The sequence below is a fragment of the Symphalangus syndactylus genome, chromosome 10 (genome assembly GCF_028878055.3).
Source record: "Symphalangus syndactylus isolate Jambi chromosome 10, NHGRI_mSymSyn1-v2.1_pri, whole genome shotgun sequence".
NCBI lineage: Eukaryota > Metazoa > Chordata > Mammalia > Primates > Hylobatidae > Symphalangus > Symphalangus syndactylus.
In genome coordinates this window covers 43,618,592-43,640,094 of record NC_072432.2, presented here as the reverse complement: position 1 = coordinate 43,640,094, position 21,503 = coordinate 43,618,592, and the positions used below count along the sequence as shown (strand labels likewise).

General features: G+C 36.1%; 1 protein-coding gene across 8 annotated transcripts in view; it reads left to right on the top strand.

Moving 5' to 3' along the window:
- PDLIM5 (PDZ and LIM domain 5) overlaps positions 1 to 21,503 on the top strand; it is a 213,435-nt gene that overhangs the window by 140,204 nt on the left and 51,728 nt on the right. Inside the window, exons 9-11 of one of the 8 annotated variants that reach the window (XM_055296968.2) lie at positions 15,115 to 15,234; positions 17,210 to 17,353; positions 18,117 to 18,248. The exons of the other annotated variants lie outside the window; for them this stretch is intronic. Coding sequence (XP_055152943.2) covers positions 15,115 to 15,234; positions 17,210 to 17,353; positions 18,117 to 18,248 — 396 coding nt within the window. The remainder of the gene's footprint in view (positions 1 to 15,114; positions 15,235 to 17,209; positions 17,354 to 18,116; positions 18,249 to 21,503) is intronic. 8 annotated transcript variants of the gene reach the window in all.

The window sequence follows — 21,503 nt, the reverse complement described above, 5'->3', positions numbered from 1 at the left end:
ATCATACATTCTCACCTACAGAGCGCCCTCTCTACTGCCCCACCCCACCCCACATTATTATATGAAATAATCTTGTCACCTCTGAACTTACATGCTACATAATTTTTATGTCTCATTTGACACTTGGTTTCTGATTTGTCTTATGGATATTTGTCTACATGTCTGAAGTTTCCAACTAAAGTTTGAGCTCTTTAAAAACAAGAATCTTAGTGTAATAGTATAAATTGGAAGGAAAAGGCATTCTAGTAGTCATTGTATTTCTTCCTGGATGCAACTGTAGCTGTGTAAGTAAAGGCCTAGCTATTCAATGAAATGACTAATCTTGAAGGTGGTTGTAATGAATTATAAAATTCATTTCTGGTAAACTCTTCAGTTAGAAATACACTGTTGTCAGTCAGTTTAGGCTGCCACAAGATACACAGACTGGTTAGGTGGGACAGTAGAAAGTTATTATCTCATAGTTCTGGAGACTGTAAGTTCTAGGTCAAGGTGCCAGCAGGGTTGGTGTCTGTTGAGGCCTTTCCTCATGGTTGTATATGGCCAGTGTCTCACTGTGTCTCCTCATGTGGCTTTTTCTCTGTGGGGGCACAGAGGAAGAGTGAAAGCTCTGGGGTCTCTTCTCATGAAAGCTCTGGGGTCTCTTCCTCTCATGAGGACATCAGTTCTATTGGGTCAGGGTCCCACCCTTATGACTTCGTTTAACCTTAATTACCTCTTTAGAGGACCTATCTCCAAATAGTCACATTGGGGGTTAGGGCTTCAACATAGGAATAATGGAGGGATATAGTTCGGTCCATAACATACACTAACTGTCGTTGTATACTAATCCTCATTTTGACAGGTTATCATTTAAGAAAAAGTTATTCTTAAATGGAATCATTGACTTAGACCCAATTGGAAGCATTGTTGTCACCTCTCTTTTGGTGCTTCATTTTTACCTTTGGATGACAGGTATCTGTCTCCATGTTCTCTTTCCTCAACTAGAGTATAAGCTCTTTGAATGTAAGAATTTTAGTGTGCCCCACCATGTTTGGTACTAAAAGTTACTAATTATATATAATTGCATATTTTTCCAATTCTCTAATTGTTGAATTTTAGGGAAATTGTTTACAGCATGGCACACACTATCTCTAATGGAATATAAGTTCAATATAAATATCAAGACATTAAAATATCAAAACATTAATACCTATATTGAAAGTAAAGTGAAACCATACCTAAGTCACTTGAAAGGGGAATTGTACTTTGTTGGAGTAATCTAATTGCCAAAAGTTGACACTTTTTTCTTGATATTTTCTGTTTGTTAATTAGTGAAAGACTTTTTTTCATTAAATGAACATTTGTTTTTTAATGTCTTCCTTTGTGTTTTTGGTGTGTTTCAACATGAAGAGCATGGTGACTCCCGTGAGGAGAGAATAACAATTTTAGAAATAGGTATATGAGATGCTTAGTTAGTGCTCTGAATAGAAATACTAATAGAGAAAATTTTATCATTAATAAGGAAATGTTTAAATTTAAGAATCTAATCAACAACATTGATTTAGAAGAGGCAACAGCCATCTTATCAGTAACTATGAATAATAGAAAGTTATTAATAATATATGGCCTACCAGAATAGAGAATTATGGGAGACCATAGAAAATTTTATTTAGAGATAATTATGTTACACATGCACACACACACACACGTTTATGCCGAAAAATCATATTGTCAAAGTACATTTAAGTTAAATGTTTTTCTTGATCTCACCATGTTCTCATTTTCTACTATAATATTAATATCAGTCTATGTAGTTTCACATTTTTAATGCTATATATAAGTATAAAGTGGTATTTTAGTTTAGCAAAAGGATATCTAAAATAATGATCAAAACATATTTTTATCAGTCTTTATCTCCCTTGCTTAATGATGGGTTCTGATTTTTCACATATTTATTATGGTTGTATTAGTCTGTTCTCATACTGCTATAAAGAACTACCTGAGACTGAGTAATTTATGAGGAAGCGGTTTAATTGACTCATAGTTCCACAGGCTTATCAGGAATCATGGGTGGGAGTCCTCAGGAAACTTACAATCATGGTGGAAGGTGAAGGGGAAGCTGGTACATCTTCACAGTGGTGGAGCAGGAGAGAGAGAGAAGGGGGAGGTGCCACACCCTTTTAAACAGCCAGATCTCATGAGAACAAACTCACTGTCACAAGAACAGCATGGGAAAACCACCCCAATGATCTAGTCACCTCCTGCCAGGTCCCTCCCTCAACATGTGGGGATTACAATTTGACATGTGATTTGGGTGGGGACACAGAGCCAAACCATATCAATGGTTAAGAATTATAAGGTATGATATGGCTTCCCAATTGTCAACGAATTAAAATGCTCATTAGGAGAGGAGTGACTGCTTCTCCCTTTAGTAGAAAAACAATTCAAACTCAGGTTACCAGTTACAATACACAAACTGAAACAGTTATGTTGAGCGGGGAAACCATCTTCTTATAGGCTATCTTCTAGCAACCAAATAATGTCCACATGATTTCTGGCTGAAGGCCATCAGAATGGAATTTTAGCACTGGAAGAACAGAGTTAAAGTTACTTCTTAAGGAGAAACCTGTTGCCTTTGTACATTCATTGAAAATTTAGGAAGCATAAATTACATACTTCTGAACATACTGTTTTGTAAGTTTTTTTAAAACTTTGTTGATATTCATTGACCCACACAAAATAGATTAATGAAGAAATAGTTTGCTGACCCATCCCATGTCTTCATTATTGCTGTGTTTCACAAACATACTGGTGTCTTGTGACATATCCTTATTAACTAAGACACGTTAGTTGAGTATATTACCTAAAGCTGCTATTCTTAATAAGCTATGCAAAGAAAGCAGGAATTATTCCCTAGCCTGATATTTGCACATATTTTCATGAGATAAGGATTAGCAATTGGACTTGCCCCCAAAAATGGAACACCAAGATACATTCCCACAGAATATGTTTGCCAACCTGTGAAAAAGACCACCTGTCAAAAAATGGTGTATATGATCAAGTAGTTTTTGTCTCTTGCAAAATATGGAATATTTGTAATTGATCTTTGATTTTCTGCTGGTTGAGTATACTGTTTTATGCAAATGCTGTTTTGCTGACTACAATGTAGAGGTCGCCATCTATTGAACATAAGTAATTACTACACTTCAGTTCCTTAGACTAGTACTTAAAAATTATTGAGCCAAGAAACATAGTTCCTATGTATTTTCACATCCAAATTGTTTAATTCTGTTTAATGCTGGAAATGCCTGTTGTTGTTGTTGTTGTTGTTCACCAAATTAAACTTGTGCTATTAGCACTTATAAAGATCTGTTATTTATAAAAGTCAGTGTTCGTAATATGCCAAATTGGCTTTCATAATCCCAGAATATTCACCAAGTTCCTTAGAGGCAGAAGTTTGTCAGACCAGTAATCCTTCTCTTATAATGCTGTTTGGATAAGTTGTTTTCCATTTCACCTTTAGAGAAGTAAATTACACAATCAAATTATTTTATTGAATTAAACCAGATAAAGAAACTTATGTTTACTAAAATTCAGTATTGAAGAAGACTCCTGCACTTTAGTGTTTTTTTTTTTTTACTTCAAAAGAAATCACAACTTTAAAAGTTAATTAAGAGCATTGATAATAGGCGGTCTTCAAAATCATGGAAGCCTTAATTTCTATCTTTTGCTGCTATTCTATTTTATGTATTTCAGTCACATTGAAGGTTTTAGAAGTCCAAATTTTCCTACTTTTATATTATGTGAAGGTTTGTTTATTAGAATGATATGATTTTAAAAAAGAAAATTGAACCAATATATTATATAGTATAAAGCATATGACAGGTATGGATATTTAGACATCTTCATTTTCCTTTTAGTCAAATTAAAGAACTATCTACAAATTGCATTTATCTTAAAATTAGTCTCATGTGTCCATGTATTCTCTTTTGTGTTTTTCTATTTTTGTATCTATTAAAGGGTATTGTTTGAATGCTACTCCTGTGTCCAACTCTGTAATAGGTGTTCATCTCACAGATGCACCTAATCAACTACTCCCAAAGATTCTGAATTTGTATCTTTGAACAGAAGAATGTGTTAAAACTAAGATGACACCTGTTGCAGAATTTTCAAATTAGTAGTACACACTTATTTTGCCTCTTCACACACTTTATTCTTTATCCTGATAGGCTGGTAATTTATAAGAAGAAAAAAAATTGGGAATAAATTTCTGAAAGATTTTAATGTCTTCAGGTAGCTGTATATCACTGGTTAGACAGTGAGTGAACTTGAAGCTTTAATACAGAGAAGTAACACTTAAGCAAATTTGGTGGAATCAAGTTTAACCTTGGCTTACAGCAGTGGAATCACATACTTGCTAAAATCAGCAAAGCTCTTAGCAGGGATATTGGAGCAGCATCACAGGTATGTTTAAAAAAAGTACACCCACCAACAGTAAAACCAAAAATCCTTTATATATGAAAGGTAAAACAATGAGATAACATGTATTCAAGGGATAAGTAAAAAACAGAAGTGATGTTGTCAAGGGTGATTAGGAAACTAATAAATGCTCTGTGTTGAAAGACATAGCAAATAAAAATAACCAAAACCCAGAGGTTTATTTACATCCTGGAGGGATTTGAAGCCCCAGATCGAAAGTGATTCTAAATGGTTCTCACTAGACTCTTTTTCTTAATGACTTACAGCTCAGGGTATGTAGAGGACTTACAGATGAGATTCACTGAGTACTATCTGTGTTTGTTTCAAATCCTGGATGGGAAAGAAAATAGAAGAGTGGTAAAAGGAAAATATAGTACTGATTTTCAAAAAAGAAAAGAAAGTTAACTTCTAACCATAAACTAATTTCAACTTGAGATCATCTGGAAAAAAGTCAAGCAGGCATTCTGAAAAGCATGGCTAGTGAGCACTGAGAAGAGGAGGACAGAATTGCCAAGACCCAGACTAAGTTCTCAAGAAACACATCACATCCAACTTAACATATTTTGGATAGATTGGGGGAGATGTTAATTTTAACAATTCATCAAAGAAAGGCCCTTAAAATTCCTTTGAATTTAATAATGAAATGAGGTTGATAAGTATGTTTTTAAATGCATAAAAGGTTGAAGGAGTTTAACCAAAGAATATTGTTTAAAGGATTAATTAGTGACTTGGATGAGGAGATCCACAACTTGCTGCCCATATTTGTGAGTACCATGAAGCAGGGAGATATAGCATACGTGTTCAATAACCAATAAGGTTGGCAAAACTAAATATTAAAGAAGAAGTAGAAATTTTAAAAGAAAATAAACCCAGTAAGAGTTAGTCATGTCGTATGGCTCCTAAAATGATAAGCAATAGTTCTGTTCTGCACTAGTAAATCCCACCTGGTGGCATATTATGCTAGTTCTTGACATTAATCTCTGACAATTACATAGATAATCCCAAGAAAATCAACTGAAGACTCACTGAGACAATTAAGCTGTCTTTGGGTGAGAAGCAGTTATATGAGTAGTTGATATTAGACGATAATCTGGGCTGGTTCTTTGACCTAAATCCAAGCGGGTCTTTTCCTCTAAGCATTCTCCTTTAGTCTCAGGCCTCTCTTATTAGCAGTGGCCCCTGCTCATGTTTAGCATATATTATATATAATAAATACATCCAACAAATGTTTATGAGGCACTTATTTGTGCTGGTTTCTAGGAAAATGAAGGTGCTATTATGAACTTAGTCTAGTAGAGCAGACATGCAATGAAAAAGGAAAATAAGGAAATAATATAGTTTTAGGTTATGATATATTCTGTAAAGTAATATAGTACAACATGAATATAATGAGGGGAGGGGAAGAGTAAGGTCATTAGACTCTAGTTAGAGAAAAAGAAAATAATTTGAGCTGAAATGTGAGTGCCCTGAAAGAGTCAGTCATGAGGATGTGGAGATGTCCTCTCCAGGCAGAAGGAAGAGCAAATGCAGAGTCCCTGAGACAGGAATCAGTTGGTGTGTTTAAGGAACTGAAAAAGAGCCATTATGAATGGGGCATAGTAAATACGAGAGAGAACGATAAGAGATTACGTGAAGTAGTCAGGGGCCAGATTATTGACTGCCTTGTAGGTTATGTTAAGGAGTTTAGATTATTTTCCTAATTAAATGAGAGGCCCAATATAGGACTGTAGTCATAGGAGTAACATCTGATGTATATTTTTAACAGACCACCCTGAATACTATGGAAAATTAATTGTAAGGGAGAAATAATGGAAGCAGGAGACTGTTATGAGTATCCCCATAGTTCAGGTAAGCAATGTAGTGGCTGTGGAGATGGAGAGCATTGGATAGGTTTGTATTTTAGAGGAAGAGCTGATAGGTGTATAGAAATATTGAGGTGGAAAATTGGTAAGTCAGTGAATTTGTAAAGAATTAGTTCAATTGATGAGAGTTAATGAGATTGGTCAGTCAATTTGGTACAGTAAAAAAAGCTAATAGAATCGAAAGAGAGCAGACTGAGTCAGGAAAAAAAAGGGTCCTTAAAATTTAGATTTCAGACGTGTTGTACTTGATGAAAAATTAAAGGTTATGAATTTTGGAGTGCATGCTGATATATTCCAGGTGTAAGGCTTAGCCTTAGGGGACTATATCATTAAAGTGAAGAAATCAAAGAATTTAATAGAAAAATTATTTATTCAGTGATCATGCATGATTATTGAAATAATCATGAGAGATTGTTGGAATGGGGTAAAGAGGAAGGCAGTCAGGAGCTAAAACAAACAGTGGGTGAGGTAGAGACAAGACAGTGGGAAGGCCATATAGTGAATGGTATAGTTTTTTTTCCTGAGCCTCCAAGGACTTGGGATTTTGGAGGCTCAAAGATGACTGATAGTAGTTAAAACATAATGAGGAGGGCACTTGCTCCATCTCCAGGTTTATAAGAATAAGGCATATGAAAGAAAAAGCAACATCTGTTTGAAGAGACTGTAAAGAAGGTATAGTAAAACAGTAATGGATTTGTGAGGGCTGTGACAGATGGTGAAGTGATTAGATTAGGAGATGCACAAAGCAGTGAAGAAATAAGAGTCCAGGAGATGCTGGATGACCCAAGGGATTTGAATTTCTGGTTGTGGCAGGTAAACAAGGGTAAGTGGGAAGCATGATGTGATTAATCCTCAGAGTCCATTACAGGAAAATGGATACTAGAATGTAAGCTTCATAAGGGCAGGAAATTAGACAATAGGATGTGTGAAGGTGCTTGACACAAAGTGGGAATTCAAGTAATTGTTTTTTGTTATTAAATTAATGAGTGAATGCAATGAGTGATTGAATGGGTGCGTTTGGGACATATGATCCAGAATATTTGGCTAGTGAGTGTGTAGCCACTTGGCAATTGTTCTGTAATGCCAACAGGACACTCTCACTGGAGCATGAGGTACTGTGCTGGCTTTCTCAAGACATGTGGCCTCTTTAGGGATTCACTGTGGGTGGCTGTTCAATGGTACACATTCAGACGTATTCTTTTATATTTTCAAACAAGTAACTTGACTCAACACTATTTATTAAATAATACATGCCTTTCTCCTCTTTATCCCAAATCTGAAAAATACCTTTATTGTTTATAAATTCTTTTTCTAATATTAGGATTATGTTAAAACTACAAAATGGCAGATTTTTGTCACATATAAGAAGCTGTTTCTAACTAGTATAAATCTCTGAAGTCATGGATCGGAATGATCCAGTGAAGAAACTGATGATGGAAAGTGAGAAGGCCTAAGGTTAGTGGTAAGTGCCCCGCAGTTACTGAGGGAGTCAGGCTTTTATTGGGATTGCTCCAAGTGACTTTTAACTTGTCATTACACCTTAAAATCTTCATATTATATTTGCATTTTGTATAGATAAAAAATGCTCATTCTTTACCTGGCTTTAGACCCTATAGAACATTTTCTATATAGAGATCAAAGAATACTGTAGATAACTAAAGAATTTACAAAATATTAAGTATTGAACACTTAATAATGATAAAATCCTTTATGGAATGGCAACAGTAGAGAATTGTGTAAGAGTTATAAAGCCAGAGTTCAAAAGATGTGAGAAAATGGAAAATATCAAAGAGGAAATTCTTTCCCTAATACAAGTGTCTTAGTTAGATCAAGCTGCTAGAACAAAAATATCATGGACTGGGTGGCTTAAACAACAAACAGTTATTTCTCATAGTTCTGGAGGCTGGGAAGTCAAGATCGAGGTACCTGTACACTCAGTGTCTGGTGAGGGACTGCTTCTTAGTTCATAGATGATGCCTTCTCACTGTATCCTCATCTGGTAGGAGGGAGGGAGCTCTCTGAGGTATCTCTTATAAGGGACCCCATTCATGAGCGCTCTCTGCCTGTGTGACCTAATCATCTCCCAGAGGCCTCACCTCCTAATACTGTCACATAGGGGGTTAGGATTTTGACATATGATTTGGGGCTGGGGGGACACAAACATTCACTGTATAACAACAAATAATAAGTTCCAATTCCTTCAGCAATATCCCTTTCTGTTTGCCTATCTTTTCCTTGCTTAAGTAAGTGGGAAGCTCCTAGAAAAATGATTTCTTTGAGTTAGTCCTTCTTTGCTCTTACAGAAAATCAACCTCAATTTGGGTAGTATTTTCATGTTTGATCATTTATTTCATAACCTTTTAGCCTCTAAGATCCAGTCCTCCTTGTCTGCCATGTGCAAAGCAAGGATACTCTACTTGCTTATTTTTAAATTCTCAAGATGCCATCTATGTAATAAATGTAGAATTAGCAGGCCCAAGTAACATTTTCAGGCTGCTACAGAAACAAAGACTATAGAAAATCAATTAATAAATGGATAGCTTATGATTGAGAATACCAGAAATTCCCACCTGAGGTTTAGTTGATTTAGTTTTCCAGAAGGGAGATCATAGTTACAAATGAGCAAACTCAACGTATTTATTGTCAGGAAGCCAGCAGAAGATACTTATTTTTTTCACATGCCTAGCAGTTTCTTTGGCTAAAATAAATAGCTTTGCTATGCCCGTGAACCCCAAAAGGGCAGAATCTAGCTATGACCCTGATATATTCTAGTTTCTGCTTAGCAATATTATTACATAAAAGTTTGCTTTGTGGAAGTAGAATACCAAGGACAATTTATTGTCATTTTCCTCCTTTACCTTTTAATGAAACGTATATTTCAAGGTTTGTGAATTTTTCCTCTTATGGAAAACTCGTCATATGAGTATGTAATAAGTCACTATATTTGATCATTTTATCATATTTATATTCAGAAATAGAAAGCATTTAAAATTTTAATTGAAGATGCTATTTTTATGCTGTAAAAGAAAATGTTTGCATTATTTTTAAGATTTTTTAAGGTTCACCTTTGTGACAGATTTCTTCTTACATAGTTTGCATATAATTCCATCAAAATCTGGATGACCCAAATTAACATTTTGAAATTTTATTACTGATAGAGAACTTTACCATCCTGCAGCCTGGTTTCTTTTTGAGACGGAGTTTCCCTCTCTCATCCAGGCTGGAAAGCAATGGCGGGATCTTGGCTCACTGCAACCTCTGCTTCCCAGGTTCAAGGGATTCTCCTGCCTCAGCCTCCCGAGTAGCTGGGATTACAGGCACCCGCCACCACACCCAGCTAATTTTTATATTTTTTTTTAGTAGAGACGGGGTTTTGCCGTGTTGGCCAGGCTGGTCTTGAACTCCTGACCTCAGGTGATCCACCCGCCTTGGCCTCCCAAAGTGCTGGGATTACAGGTGTGAGTCACCACACCAGGCCCCTGCAGCCTGGTTTCTGTTCTCCTCATTCCACTGAAGTTATTCTAACCATGGGTGCCAGTACAGTAGCTCCACCATATACCAAAGTACTAACTTTAGTAAATTACCAAGGATAATTTTAGTACCAGCATTGAAAGATTATTGGAAGGATTAAATATGATGATACATATTAAGTGATGAAAAAATATTTGCTTTTATTATTAACATGATTTACGTGTAAGTTAAAAAATAAAGTGAAAGTAATAATATTATAATTAATGACCAAGAGCCTGAATTCTGGAAGAACTTAGTTTGTTCAAGACATTGAACAGGTAGTCTAATGTGACTGGAGTTCAGTGAATAACGGGAAAATTGGTGTGGAAAGATACTTGAGAGGTTGATCATAACAGGTCATTTGGGGATTTGTAGAGCATGTTAAGCACTTTGGGTATTATCCTAACTGCAGTAGGAATTCGTTGCAAGGTTTTAATCAAAAGAATGATTTGATAAAATGTGTTTTGTTGTTTTTTCTTAAGGCACGTGGGCTGTACTAAACCATGCCAGAAAACACAGGGGCTGGAAGGGGCAGGATTTGGCAAGAGAGGAAGCAAGAGAGCAGTTAGACAGTTCCTAAATCACTAGTATAAGTTAGTGCTTATCATAGTCTAGATGAGAGAGGGTGGTAGCAGAGAAATGGGGTAGATGGATGGTGTAATGAGAAAAACTTGGGACTGTAATGCCCCCCCAACCCTCTGCAAACTGGGAAAACTGGGACGTTGCCAAGAGAATGACTCGGACAAGTCCAGCTTGATGAGTAGATGAGTTTATTAGGACATACATACAGGGCACTGCTGGACAGCAGCAGTATGGCTCCAAGAGATCCACACCTCTTCCCATCTCTAGGCTGCTTTTAAGCTAATTTTCTGGCTCTTTGCCGTGTGTGTGTGTGTGTGTGTGTGTGTGTGTGATGGGACTTTTTTCCTTGGTATATTCCCAGCCATGCCTCAGGATGTTTGCGTTCTCAGGGACCCCTGCTCCTCGGCTAGGTGCCTCAGGATGTTTGCGTTCTCAGGGACCCCTGCTCCACAGCTAGGCACCATGGCCTTAGCTAACTGCCTGGCCCTCAAGGTTCAAGCATTGAATATAACACTCTTAAGTAACCTGGTAGGGGACCCATCACACCACTGATGGATTACAAATATAAATTTGGAAGTAGAGTCATTTGGACATGGTGAAAGATGATTTGAGACAGAGAGATATTAGAGGTATTAATAACTAAAGGGCAATTCAAAATATGGGCTACTGCTCATAGGAGAGAGCTGGGCTAGATATAAATCTGGACATTAGGTGGTGTTAAAGCTGCAGGACAGAGTGATGTCACTGTACTAATGATAGCAGAGTACAGAGAAATAAAGCCTGGGACAGAGAACTCTCAGGAAACAGAATAGCCAGTGAAATACTACTAAAAACAGGCAGGTAAATAGGGTTGAGGCACAGATGACAGGAAAAGAGAAGCAGGAGTCAATTGAGCCAGACACTAAGTAAAATGAGGAATGTGCACAAAAAGACAAATATTGTATGATTCCACTGATAGGAGGTATGTAATGTAGTCATCTTCGGGCCGGGCGTGGTGGTTCATGCCTGTAATCTCAGCACTTTGGGAGGCCAAGGCAGGCGGATCACTGGAGGTCGGGAGTTTGAGACCAGCCTGACCAACGTGAAGAAACCCTGTCTCTACTAAAAATGCAAAAATTAGCCAGGCGTGGTGGCGCATACCTGTAGTCCCAGCTATTCGGGAGGCTGAGGCAGGAGAATTGTTTGAACCAGGGAGGTGGAGGTTGCAGTGAGCCGGGATCGTGCCACTGTACTACAGCCTGGGTGACAGAGTGAGACTCCGTCTCCAAAAAAAGAATTAAAGTAGTCATCTTCATAGAAACAGTAGAATGGTGCTGGTTACCACGGGCTAGGGGGAGGGGGAAGGGGTAGTTGTTCAATGGGTATAGAGTTTCAAATATGCAAGATGAAAAACTTCTGGAGATCTCTTCCACAATAACGTGAACGTACTTCACACTACTGACTGTGCACTTGAAAATGGTTAAGATAGCAAGTTTCATGTTATGTATTTTTTACCACAGTTTTTAAAATGAGGAATGCAAATTGTCCATTGAATTTAGCCACGAGAAGGTCATCAGTGACCTTAGCAAGATGCAGTTTCATGGAGTGTTGGGGGTTGGGGTCTAGTTGAGATGGCTGAAGACTGACAGTCAAGTGAGTGTAATATTATTTCAGAGTCTGGCTGGTAAGGGGAACAGGAAAATAGAAAGTAAAGATAGTCTGTTGTTTTTAAGAGAAACTACAGCATTTTAAAAGAGGACTCAAAGCATCCAGTAGAGAAGGAGAGATGGATTAATCGAGGCCACTGAGATTAAGGGAGTAGATGGAGTACACAGCATAATAATATTGCTCTTGGGCAGTTGTCCTGACTAGGGGATAGAAAAAGAATTCTTCTTACTGGCCCTACAGGATGGTGAGGATGGTAAATTAGTAGATGGACAACTCACACCTGATTTGCTGGACAGATTGTTCACAAGGATCCATACTGAACAAGTGCAGAGATTGTGCAGAAATAGACACAATGCATGAATAGCTCTTTGTTCATGTATCCTGAGAAAAGCAAGCGAAAAGGGAAAGACTTTATCTGGGAAAGAGGAAGTCTTCATACCTCTCTCTGGTGAGAAATGAAAACTCATTTAAGCAAGACAAGGCAGAAAATTTGGCTGCTGCAGATATGCTATTAATCAGAGCTTCTTCCAACCTAAAAGGAGTAAACACTGGGGAATGTCAGAATGAGAACAGATACTGATGTTTGTTCCATAGTAAATGAGGTAGTTTAAGATTTTGTCTTAAGTCAGGTTTTTAGAGTTTGGCTAAGCAATGAAGAGATAATCAATATGTGTAACACATGGGAAACCTCCCAAGTGCGTTTGCTTGGAAGATGACTGGGAGATCATCTTCAAAGGCATTTCATGATTTATGTGAAATTTATTCTCAAATTTATTCTCAAATGGCACTCAGCTTTTTCCAATCAGCATATTTCATGGAGATGTTGGAAGACTCAACTTCAACTCACTCCCGTTTCTTTTTTTTTTTTAATCTGTCCTGTGGTAATATGTAGATATTGATAAAATTTATAACCATATTTTCTTTTTTCCTGAAATATTTGTAAATTTTTAATATTATAAAGGATATTTCTTTAAAGGTATTTTTGGAACACTATTCATTTCTTTGAAGTTATCATGTATCCACTTAGGCAAAAATCTGTTTAGTCAGAATTGTGACACAGTCTTTAGAAGGCACAAATACATTTCAATATACAAATATTGTGAATTCGTTATTTGGAAAAAATAAATTTCAAGCTTTTATTTCACAAATACTTGTTAACTTTATGGTAAGCACTTTGTTACCCTTCATGTATATGAGTAACTTGATATCAGGGAGCTTCTAGTCTACTGAGACTGTCTGGATTTAAACAAATAACGACACAAATTGTATAATAACAATAACAAATTCTATGAGTAAAAAGTACAGACGGCTATGACAGCACATGACAGGGGCAGCTAAGGTGGCTTGGGGAATCAGGGAGGCTTCTGGGAGGAGATGACATTTAAACTGAGGCCAGAAGGATGCCTTGGAGTTATCCCAGTGAAGGTGTGATAGAGCGAGGGCTGAGGACAGTGAGGAGTAGAAGACTGTGCAGAGGCCAGGAGGGGGATAGAAGCAGGGCCTATTTCAAAAAGAGGTGGAAGGCCCAGTGGACTGGAGCAAGCCATAGAGAGTGGACGAGCTTCATGACATAATGCTGAAGAACAGGTAGCCCAAGATCACTTAGAGCAGGGCTAGAAGGTCTAAGCAACAGACATGATCGCATTTGTATTTTTCAGAGTTCACTCTGGTAGCTGTGTGGAGAAGTTATTTTCTAGGATAGGGGTCAGCAAATTTTTTTCTGTAAAGGTCCAGATAGGAAATGTGCTAGATTTTTCAGGCCATATAGTCTGTCACAATTAGTCAGTTCTCATATCATATGAAAGTAGCCATAGACATATGAAGAATGAACCTGGCTATGTTCCAATAAAGTTCCAATAAGACCTTATTTATGGATGCTGAAATTTGAATTTTATATAATTTTTGTGTGTCATATTATTATTTCGATTTTCTTAACCATTAACCATTTAAAAATATGAAAAGTATTATTAGGCCATACAAAGACAGGCAGGGCCTGAATTTGGCCAGCATGCCATGGTTTGCTGACCCATGTTATGGTTCTTATATTTCTTATTCTCTTAACCTTTCTGCTCTACCTCTTAAATAGTGTTTTAGTTCTATCATACATTTTTCTTCAACTGTCTACATTTTTTCAACACTCTGGTAAAGGTATGACTAATGTGAAATAAAAAACAGGAATATAACCTCTCCTTTTCTATTTTTTAATCCATTTGAAAATCAGTGTAACATGACTGACCATTCTATTTTTTTATCCACAGACTTTTTTTTAGTAAAATGGCTAATTTTGTATTTTTCCTGTTTTATTTTTCTTCCCAAAGTTTTGTACTTGGTGCTTTCTTTTTTTTGAACTTAACATTGAGTTTTTCATTTTTTCTTTGCCTGGCAATAGTTCCTCTAGAATTTACTTCTGGCATTCTATATAAAAAATAGTACAGATATCAGAAAATTAAAGAATACTCAAAACAAAGCCCTATGATTGCATGCCACCATCTGTTGTACGAGCAGATAAAATAGTTTGTTTACATCAAGATACACAACATCCATGTAACTTCAGATCTACAAACAGAACATTCTGACGTGAAACTTTTGGTTGCTTTCTTATAGGGCACTTTTAGGCAGCTGCCTCACAATGTTCTGGAAAACATTATATAGTGGAAATAATACAGATAGACCTGGTCCAAATTCCACCTGACCCTTACTAGATGTATGGTATTGGGCAACTTAATTAACTTCTTGGAGCCTAAGTTTTTTTAAAGCATTCGAAATACATAGTCAGTGAATGGGAATTTCCACCTCCTTTTCCCCTGTAAGCATAATATTTTATTACATAGAAGTAGCCATATTAAAGAATTTTGGGTGAAAACAGCCCATATTTTGTGGTGGCAGAAGTGTTGGTTTTTGTTTTAACCATTTGTAGATGTGAAGTAAAAGAAAACCAATAGTGTCCCCAAAATTGAACTAATAGACATTTAAAAGATGGTATAGATGATAAATGTCTTTTGTACTTTTCATTAATATTTCCTTTGCCTTGTATATTTTACTTCTGAAAACTTAGGTTTGACAGTGCTCTGGAAGACCTACGCAAGAGTGGACCTCACCCACTTGCAACTCCTCAGGTCTTAACTATTGGTAGCCAAGTGGCCACACTTTCTAAAGTAGCAACTACTTATTCTGGGTAGACTCTTCCTTCTTGGTGTTTCGAAATTTCAAAGCTGGTAGTGAATTTAAATATACTAAACTGTTTGAAAAAAGAAAAGATGATTGTTGATTACAGAACTGACATCATTAACATAAAGACAAGAAAGCTTGGCACTCGGCCTCAAAACAGTGCTTCTCACTGCTTTTATATTTTTATTTTTGTTCAGTTTATAACTTCTAATATAGAATCAAGAAATCTCTTTTATTTATTCACTTTGTGATTTGGAAAGTTAACTTGCTGGCTTTGTCATAAGTCTCCTTTTCTGAATTAGAGCATTTGCCTCAAAGACAGGTAAAGGTCATATACAATATGTTACCAGGTGCCCAGACATATTCTAAAGATATTCAGATAAGTAACTGCTTATGAGATATCACTAGAGTCTGCTGATACTAAATCCTTTTCTATTATTTGTGATGCAGTATGATTAAAGAAATTCATTACTGTTTCCTTTTCTTCCTGGAGGAGAATAAATCAGCTGATTTATTTTTAAGTGATTTTTCAATAGACTAAGTTTCTAGTTCTTATTATTCACCATTACATCTCCAAATAGTGACCATTGTCTCAAAGATGCAGAGTAATTCAGAAACTCAGAAGTGGAATCACATGAAAACTTTATTCTTCCCTTTGACATTCATGTTACCTACCCTGCTCTGCCATTGATAACATCTTTCTTTGCTCTTTCCAGACCCTGACGTTTTCTTTTCTAACCATTCATAACAGTTGTTAAAACTTAGCCATATAGTTTAATTTAATGGATAGACTTAGACCAAAAGAAAAATTACTTAATTCTGTATCATTTTGAAAACATAGCTTGCAACTATTTCCTTAATTTTTTTTCTAATGGTTTTTGTAAAGTTATAGCCTATGGAACTTAGAAGAATGACTTATCAAATTCTTCCAACAGGAAAAAGAGACTTATGTCAACCCTCACAGTTTCAGACATCTAAGCTCACATTAACCAGAGGTTGAGTTTGCCACATAATTACTTTGTGTTGGAGGTGGCCATTGAAAAAAGTGGTCATACTGTAGTGATGATGCTCATTGATAAGTTGCACCCATAAATGAAGAAGAGAGACTACAAGTTTCACGCTATGCATTTATACACTCTTTTTATTTTACTTAATAACCAATTTGAAAATCATTACAGTCATAATTATAGAATGTTCATTCCTGTCCAGGCATTTGATCTTTTCTAAAAGGCCAAGGGAAAATTATTATTTTAAGTAATAAATACTTATTAGTTCTGAAGATAAAATGCTATACCTGCATTTAAAAATGCTTACAGAACTAACTGAAAATAGAAATATGGAACTCAGCAGAAAAGGTGATGTTTTGATCATATTCACTGTAACATCGGTTTATTTTTGCAAAGGTACTTTCCCTCCTTAAATAGCTTTACTCTCAATATTTTAAACAATTATCTCTTTTCATGTTAATATATATTGCTGCTTCTCCGTAAGCAGTCAGTTGTACCTGCTTCTCCTGAAAATGTAAGTTGTATTAAAATGTCACGCTGTCAGTGTATGTCGTCTCTAAGGTAAAGCTCATTATATAGAGGCTTTTTGGGAAAAAACAATTTTTCTTTCTATGCTTATAGAAATTCAGACTTCACGTTTAGATTTATTTTCTACTAAGTTGTTGGCAAGTCAGTCTTCAAATGTGTGATACGAGGTAATTTTAAATAGGAATACAGTCAGTGAACTTAAATACATTCAAGAGTATTTGTATGTCAAAATTAGCTTTATGGAGGATTATACATCAGCTTTTAACTTCTGAGAGAAACCGTAGGAACAGAAACTAAATGGCCTGAACTCCTATTGCACTTCTTACACTTCACACTTTTATAATGCTTAGATATTAATATGGAATGATTGCTGTCTTGTATTTATTATGCTACCCTTTCTCACTTTCCTTTTTGTTCCTCTCCTGTTTTTCTTTCCCTACCTGTCAGTTTAAGCAGCTCCACAGGAAATGTGGAAGATTCTTTCGAAGGTTTTCGAAACTTTTCTACCTTCTCTTCTCCTGCTAGATATAGTGCTGCAGTTCTGAGCAGCGCAGCTGCTACTGTGTCTGCTGTTATTGCTACAAAAACCAGGTAGAACTACACATACAGCGTCTGTCTGATGTGATCTCAGCGCTCTTCACTGTCTTACAAGTCACCTCAAAGAAAATATACCCGTTTGAAGCAATCGTAGCTCTATTGTGAGCTCTTAATTGTGTAGTGGATATTTTATCTAGGTTGTGGATAAATCTCACAGTATTTGTTACTGGTTTTTTCTTAAAAATCACCTTTTAATCTCTCCATTGCTGCCATTTATGTATGGTATGTCTCAGTTGCGTGAATTATTACATGTTGTGTGCTTATTGGCCCTTGGGTTTTTACGTTTTTCAGGTTTTATATTGGAAACAATAAAGTATTAATGAGTATTTTAAGTTTCTATTGATTTTATCTTCTCCCACGACCTTTAAAGGGTGATCTGAAGACTACTCTTCCCTAAAAAAATAAAATTGTGTCCTTCCCCAAAAAGAATAAATTGGTTTTGTTTTCTTGGTTTGGGGGTTTTAGATAATTTCTATAGTCTTTAGAGCTTCAAGTGCTTTCTAAGTGATGGCTTTGACCATTTTGGTGAAAATCTAATCAATGTTATATTAATGAGTAAAGCGATAGAATAAACTCTTGGCGCTTCTTTTTATCTTCTTTCATCCTCCTTTGCTGCTTTGTGCTTCCCCTCCCTCTTCCTCTCTCTCCCCACCCTCTCTCTCGTAAAGGAAATGTTTCAAATCACAGACCTTAAGAACTACTGTCTGCTATTGGTAGTGTAATTTTTGACTTAAAACTCTTTCTAAATGCTTACCAGCCTCTACACTCCTGAAAGATATCACTCACTCCTGGATGCACTTTACATCAGCCCTGTCTCCAAGCCTTTAGCTTTTTCCTATCTGCAGTCCTCAAGGAAATCAACTGGCTCTATCCATGTTAAGAAAACAAGGTACTGTGGGAGCAGATATGGCAAGTGGTGGTTTGCTGTTAAGCATACTGCTTTCTCTAACACTTCACCACTGTATTAACAGGCCGGGTGAGAACATGCTAGAGTTCTAGGGATTTGTGCCCAATTTTGAATTAACTATAATGTCAATGCCATGCTAATGCACAAGCACAGTATGTCCTATGATTATTAACTCACCTTTTAACCTTTTGTGACATCTTTCCTTAGCATACTTGATGTTTGGTGTGCAATTCTGCGTAATTGTGCAAGTATTTAAATTGCAGTAGAATTTCTGTCTTTTATTGCATGGATATAGCTCTATTAGAATCCTCAAATGTTTGGTAAGACATACCTTTTGGAAAAACGAAAAATAATAATGATCAATTTTGACTGGCTACATATTATAGTTCTTAAATATGAAGGTTTTGCTTGGAAAAGCAACTTAATTTTCACTATATTTGGGAAATGGTAAACACCAAAATAGATTTTTCTCCTAAGCTTAAGGATTAAGCCAGAAATTTTTAGGCATAATATAAAAATAAAAATATCACAAGTGTTTACTAAAGATATAATCTCAATGAATAACTGTATACAATGATTTTTGACAGAACATAAAATCAGTGGCAAAATGTACAACATACTTAGTGAAAACCAGATATAACTAGGCTGTCTATTGATTAGATGTTTGTATTCTAACCACTGTTATAGAGATTTTTCAATATATTTACCTGGGCCAGGTGCAGTGGCTCACACCTGTAATCCCAGCATTTTGGGAGGCCGAGGCTGGCGGATCACGAGGTCAGGAGTTCAAGACCAGCCTAGCCAATGTGGTGAAACCCCGTCTCTACTAAAGATACAAAAAATTATCCAGGCGTGGCGGTGGGCACCTGTAATCCCAGCTACTCGGGAGGCTGAGGCAGGAGAATCACTTGAACCCAGGAGGCAGAGGTTGCAGTGAGCCGAAATCACGCCATTGCACTCCAGCCTGGGCGACAGGACAAGACTCTGTCTCAAAAAAAAAGAAAAAAAAATATATATATAATATATATATATAAATATATATAATATATAAATATATTTATTATATATATTATATGTATATATTTACCTATTATTCTGGGTAACTTTTAAGGGAGGTGTGTTTAAACAAGGGAGAAAGATCATAGTACATTTTTCTCTAAGAGAAGACAATACCTGAAATTATATTATATATTTGCAGAATATTGTGAGTGTTCAATGAGCAGAAGTCTTTTGTTGTCAGGGCTGAGATTGTACAGAGGCAGGTTACTGACCAGGCTTAGAGTACACTTTGAGTACTTGAGTACACTTAGACCACACTTTTAGAATCTGGTAAGAGCTATAGATCCTCTCTCCAGAAAAGTGCCTGCGTGCATATACATGCAAAAGTGTGCATGCATTTATGGACTGACTGTGCTATCTATGGCCCCACCTCCAGAGCAAGTATTAGTAGTCATCACCATTGCTTCTTATTAACAGTAGGACACAGACAAAATATAGTTTGATATTCAGAGAGGGAAATGGTTTCTCAAAAGATAGTCCAGTTGGCATTCTGGGGTTTCCTGAGGAGACTCTTGCTAGCTTAGTGAGAGGAGTACCCAAAAGACCAGATACACTTTACCTTGTATAATAGTAATCATAAAATGTGTCAGAGACATTTTATCTTGATTTTTACTTTTGTGTGATAGTAATCTTTAAAAGTATAAATGTAGTATAATTGTTTTTATTTATTTTTTCCATTAAAATACATTTTTCCATTAAAATATATTTCCATTATAATATATATTAGTATATTATACTTTAAATTTTGGTTTACAAACTCTAAGTTAAAGAATTTTGCTTAGGAAAATATTAAAAATTTTCTTCTAAATATGGAATTCTGGAAGGAAAGACACTCATTACCCTCTCTACATGTCCAGGTCCTTTAAAGGAGTTCTGACAGAGGAATTCTATAAAATAAACAATTGCTCATAACTAAGGCCTTTCCAGAAATATTCCTTTCTTGCCATTTCAGAATCTGTATATTAGTATACCACTTTTTGATAAGACTTTAGCCAAAAACTGTTTAACTTAACATTGATAATTAAACCTGTGATGTGCAGTTGTCTTTTAAAAAATTTAAACATGTAATTAGAATAAGTTACTCTGAAAAGTATTCTTCAAGCAGAGTTTTTCCTTTGAAAATGGACTTAAAATTCCCAAGTATTCTTAATCTGTATCTGAGCTTTATTTGTTGTAACAGTTAAACAAATGTGGGAAAGGAATGTAAACTCAAGATAAATCAGGTTGCTGACACTGAGAGTTAACTTTTCTTTCTTTTCTTTTTTCCTCATTAGCTCCATCTTGAAAATAAACTTTTGCTCTATTAGTGTACTTGTCTCTATTTTCAGTTTTTGAAAAAATGAAAAAAAAAATCTTGGTATTCTTAAGATAGAAGTCATATCAATCTATCATTTCAGTCCCTGTTTATTTGGTAGATTAGTGAAAATAACCATATTTTAATATCAGTGTCTGTGGTATCAGCCAAGGGTATTTATGGATTTATACCAACTTCCTCATTAGAATTATTTAGAAAACATTTAAATTTTATTTAGGATTTAGTTACACCTTAAATAATTTAAATTTAGAAAAAAATATATTTGAATCATGAGTTCAGAAATAAAATAGCATTCTAATTTAAGTAACAATGCTATACTATATTAATACATTAATCATTAGAAGTTTCTTGCTAGTGATTATTGGTACTATTTTATTCCTGCATTAAAATAATATGGCCAGTGACTTAATCCTTTTTTTTTTTTTTTTTTTTTTTTTTTGAGATGGAGTCTTGCACTTTCGCCAGGCTGGAGTGCAGTGGCACGATCTCAGCTCACTGCAACCTCTGCCTCCCGGGTTCCAGTAATTCTCCTGCCTCAGCCTCCCGAGTAGCTGGGACTTCAGGCGCCTGCCACCACGCCCAGCTAATTTTTGTATTTTTAGTAGAGACGGGGTTTCACCATATTGTCCGGGATGGTCTCCATCTCTTGACCTCGTGATCTGCCCGCCTCGGCCTCCGAAAGTGCTGGGATTGCAGGCATGAGCCACCGCACCCAGCCAGTCCTTTCATCTTTAGTACGATGTTTGTTTTTTTACAGAGACAAGGTCTTGCCGTGTTGCCCAGGCTGGTCTTGAATTCCTGGGCTCAAGCAATCCTTCTGCCTTGGTCTCCTAAAGTGCTGGGTTTACAGGCATGAACTTCTG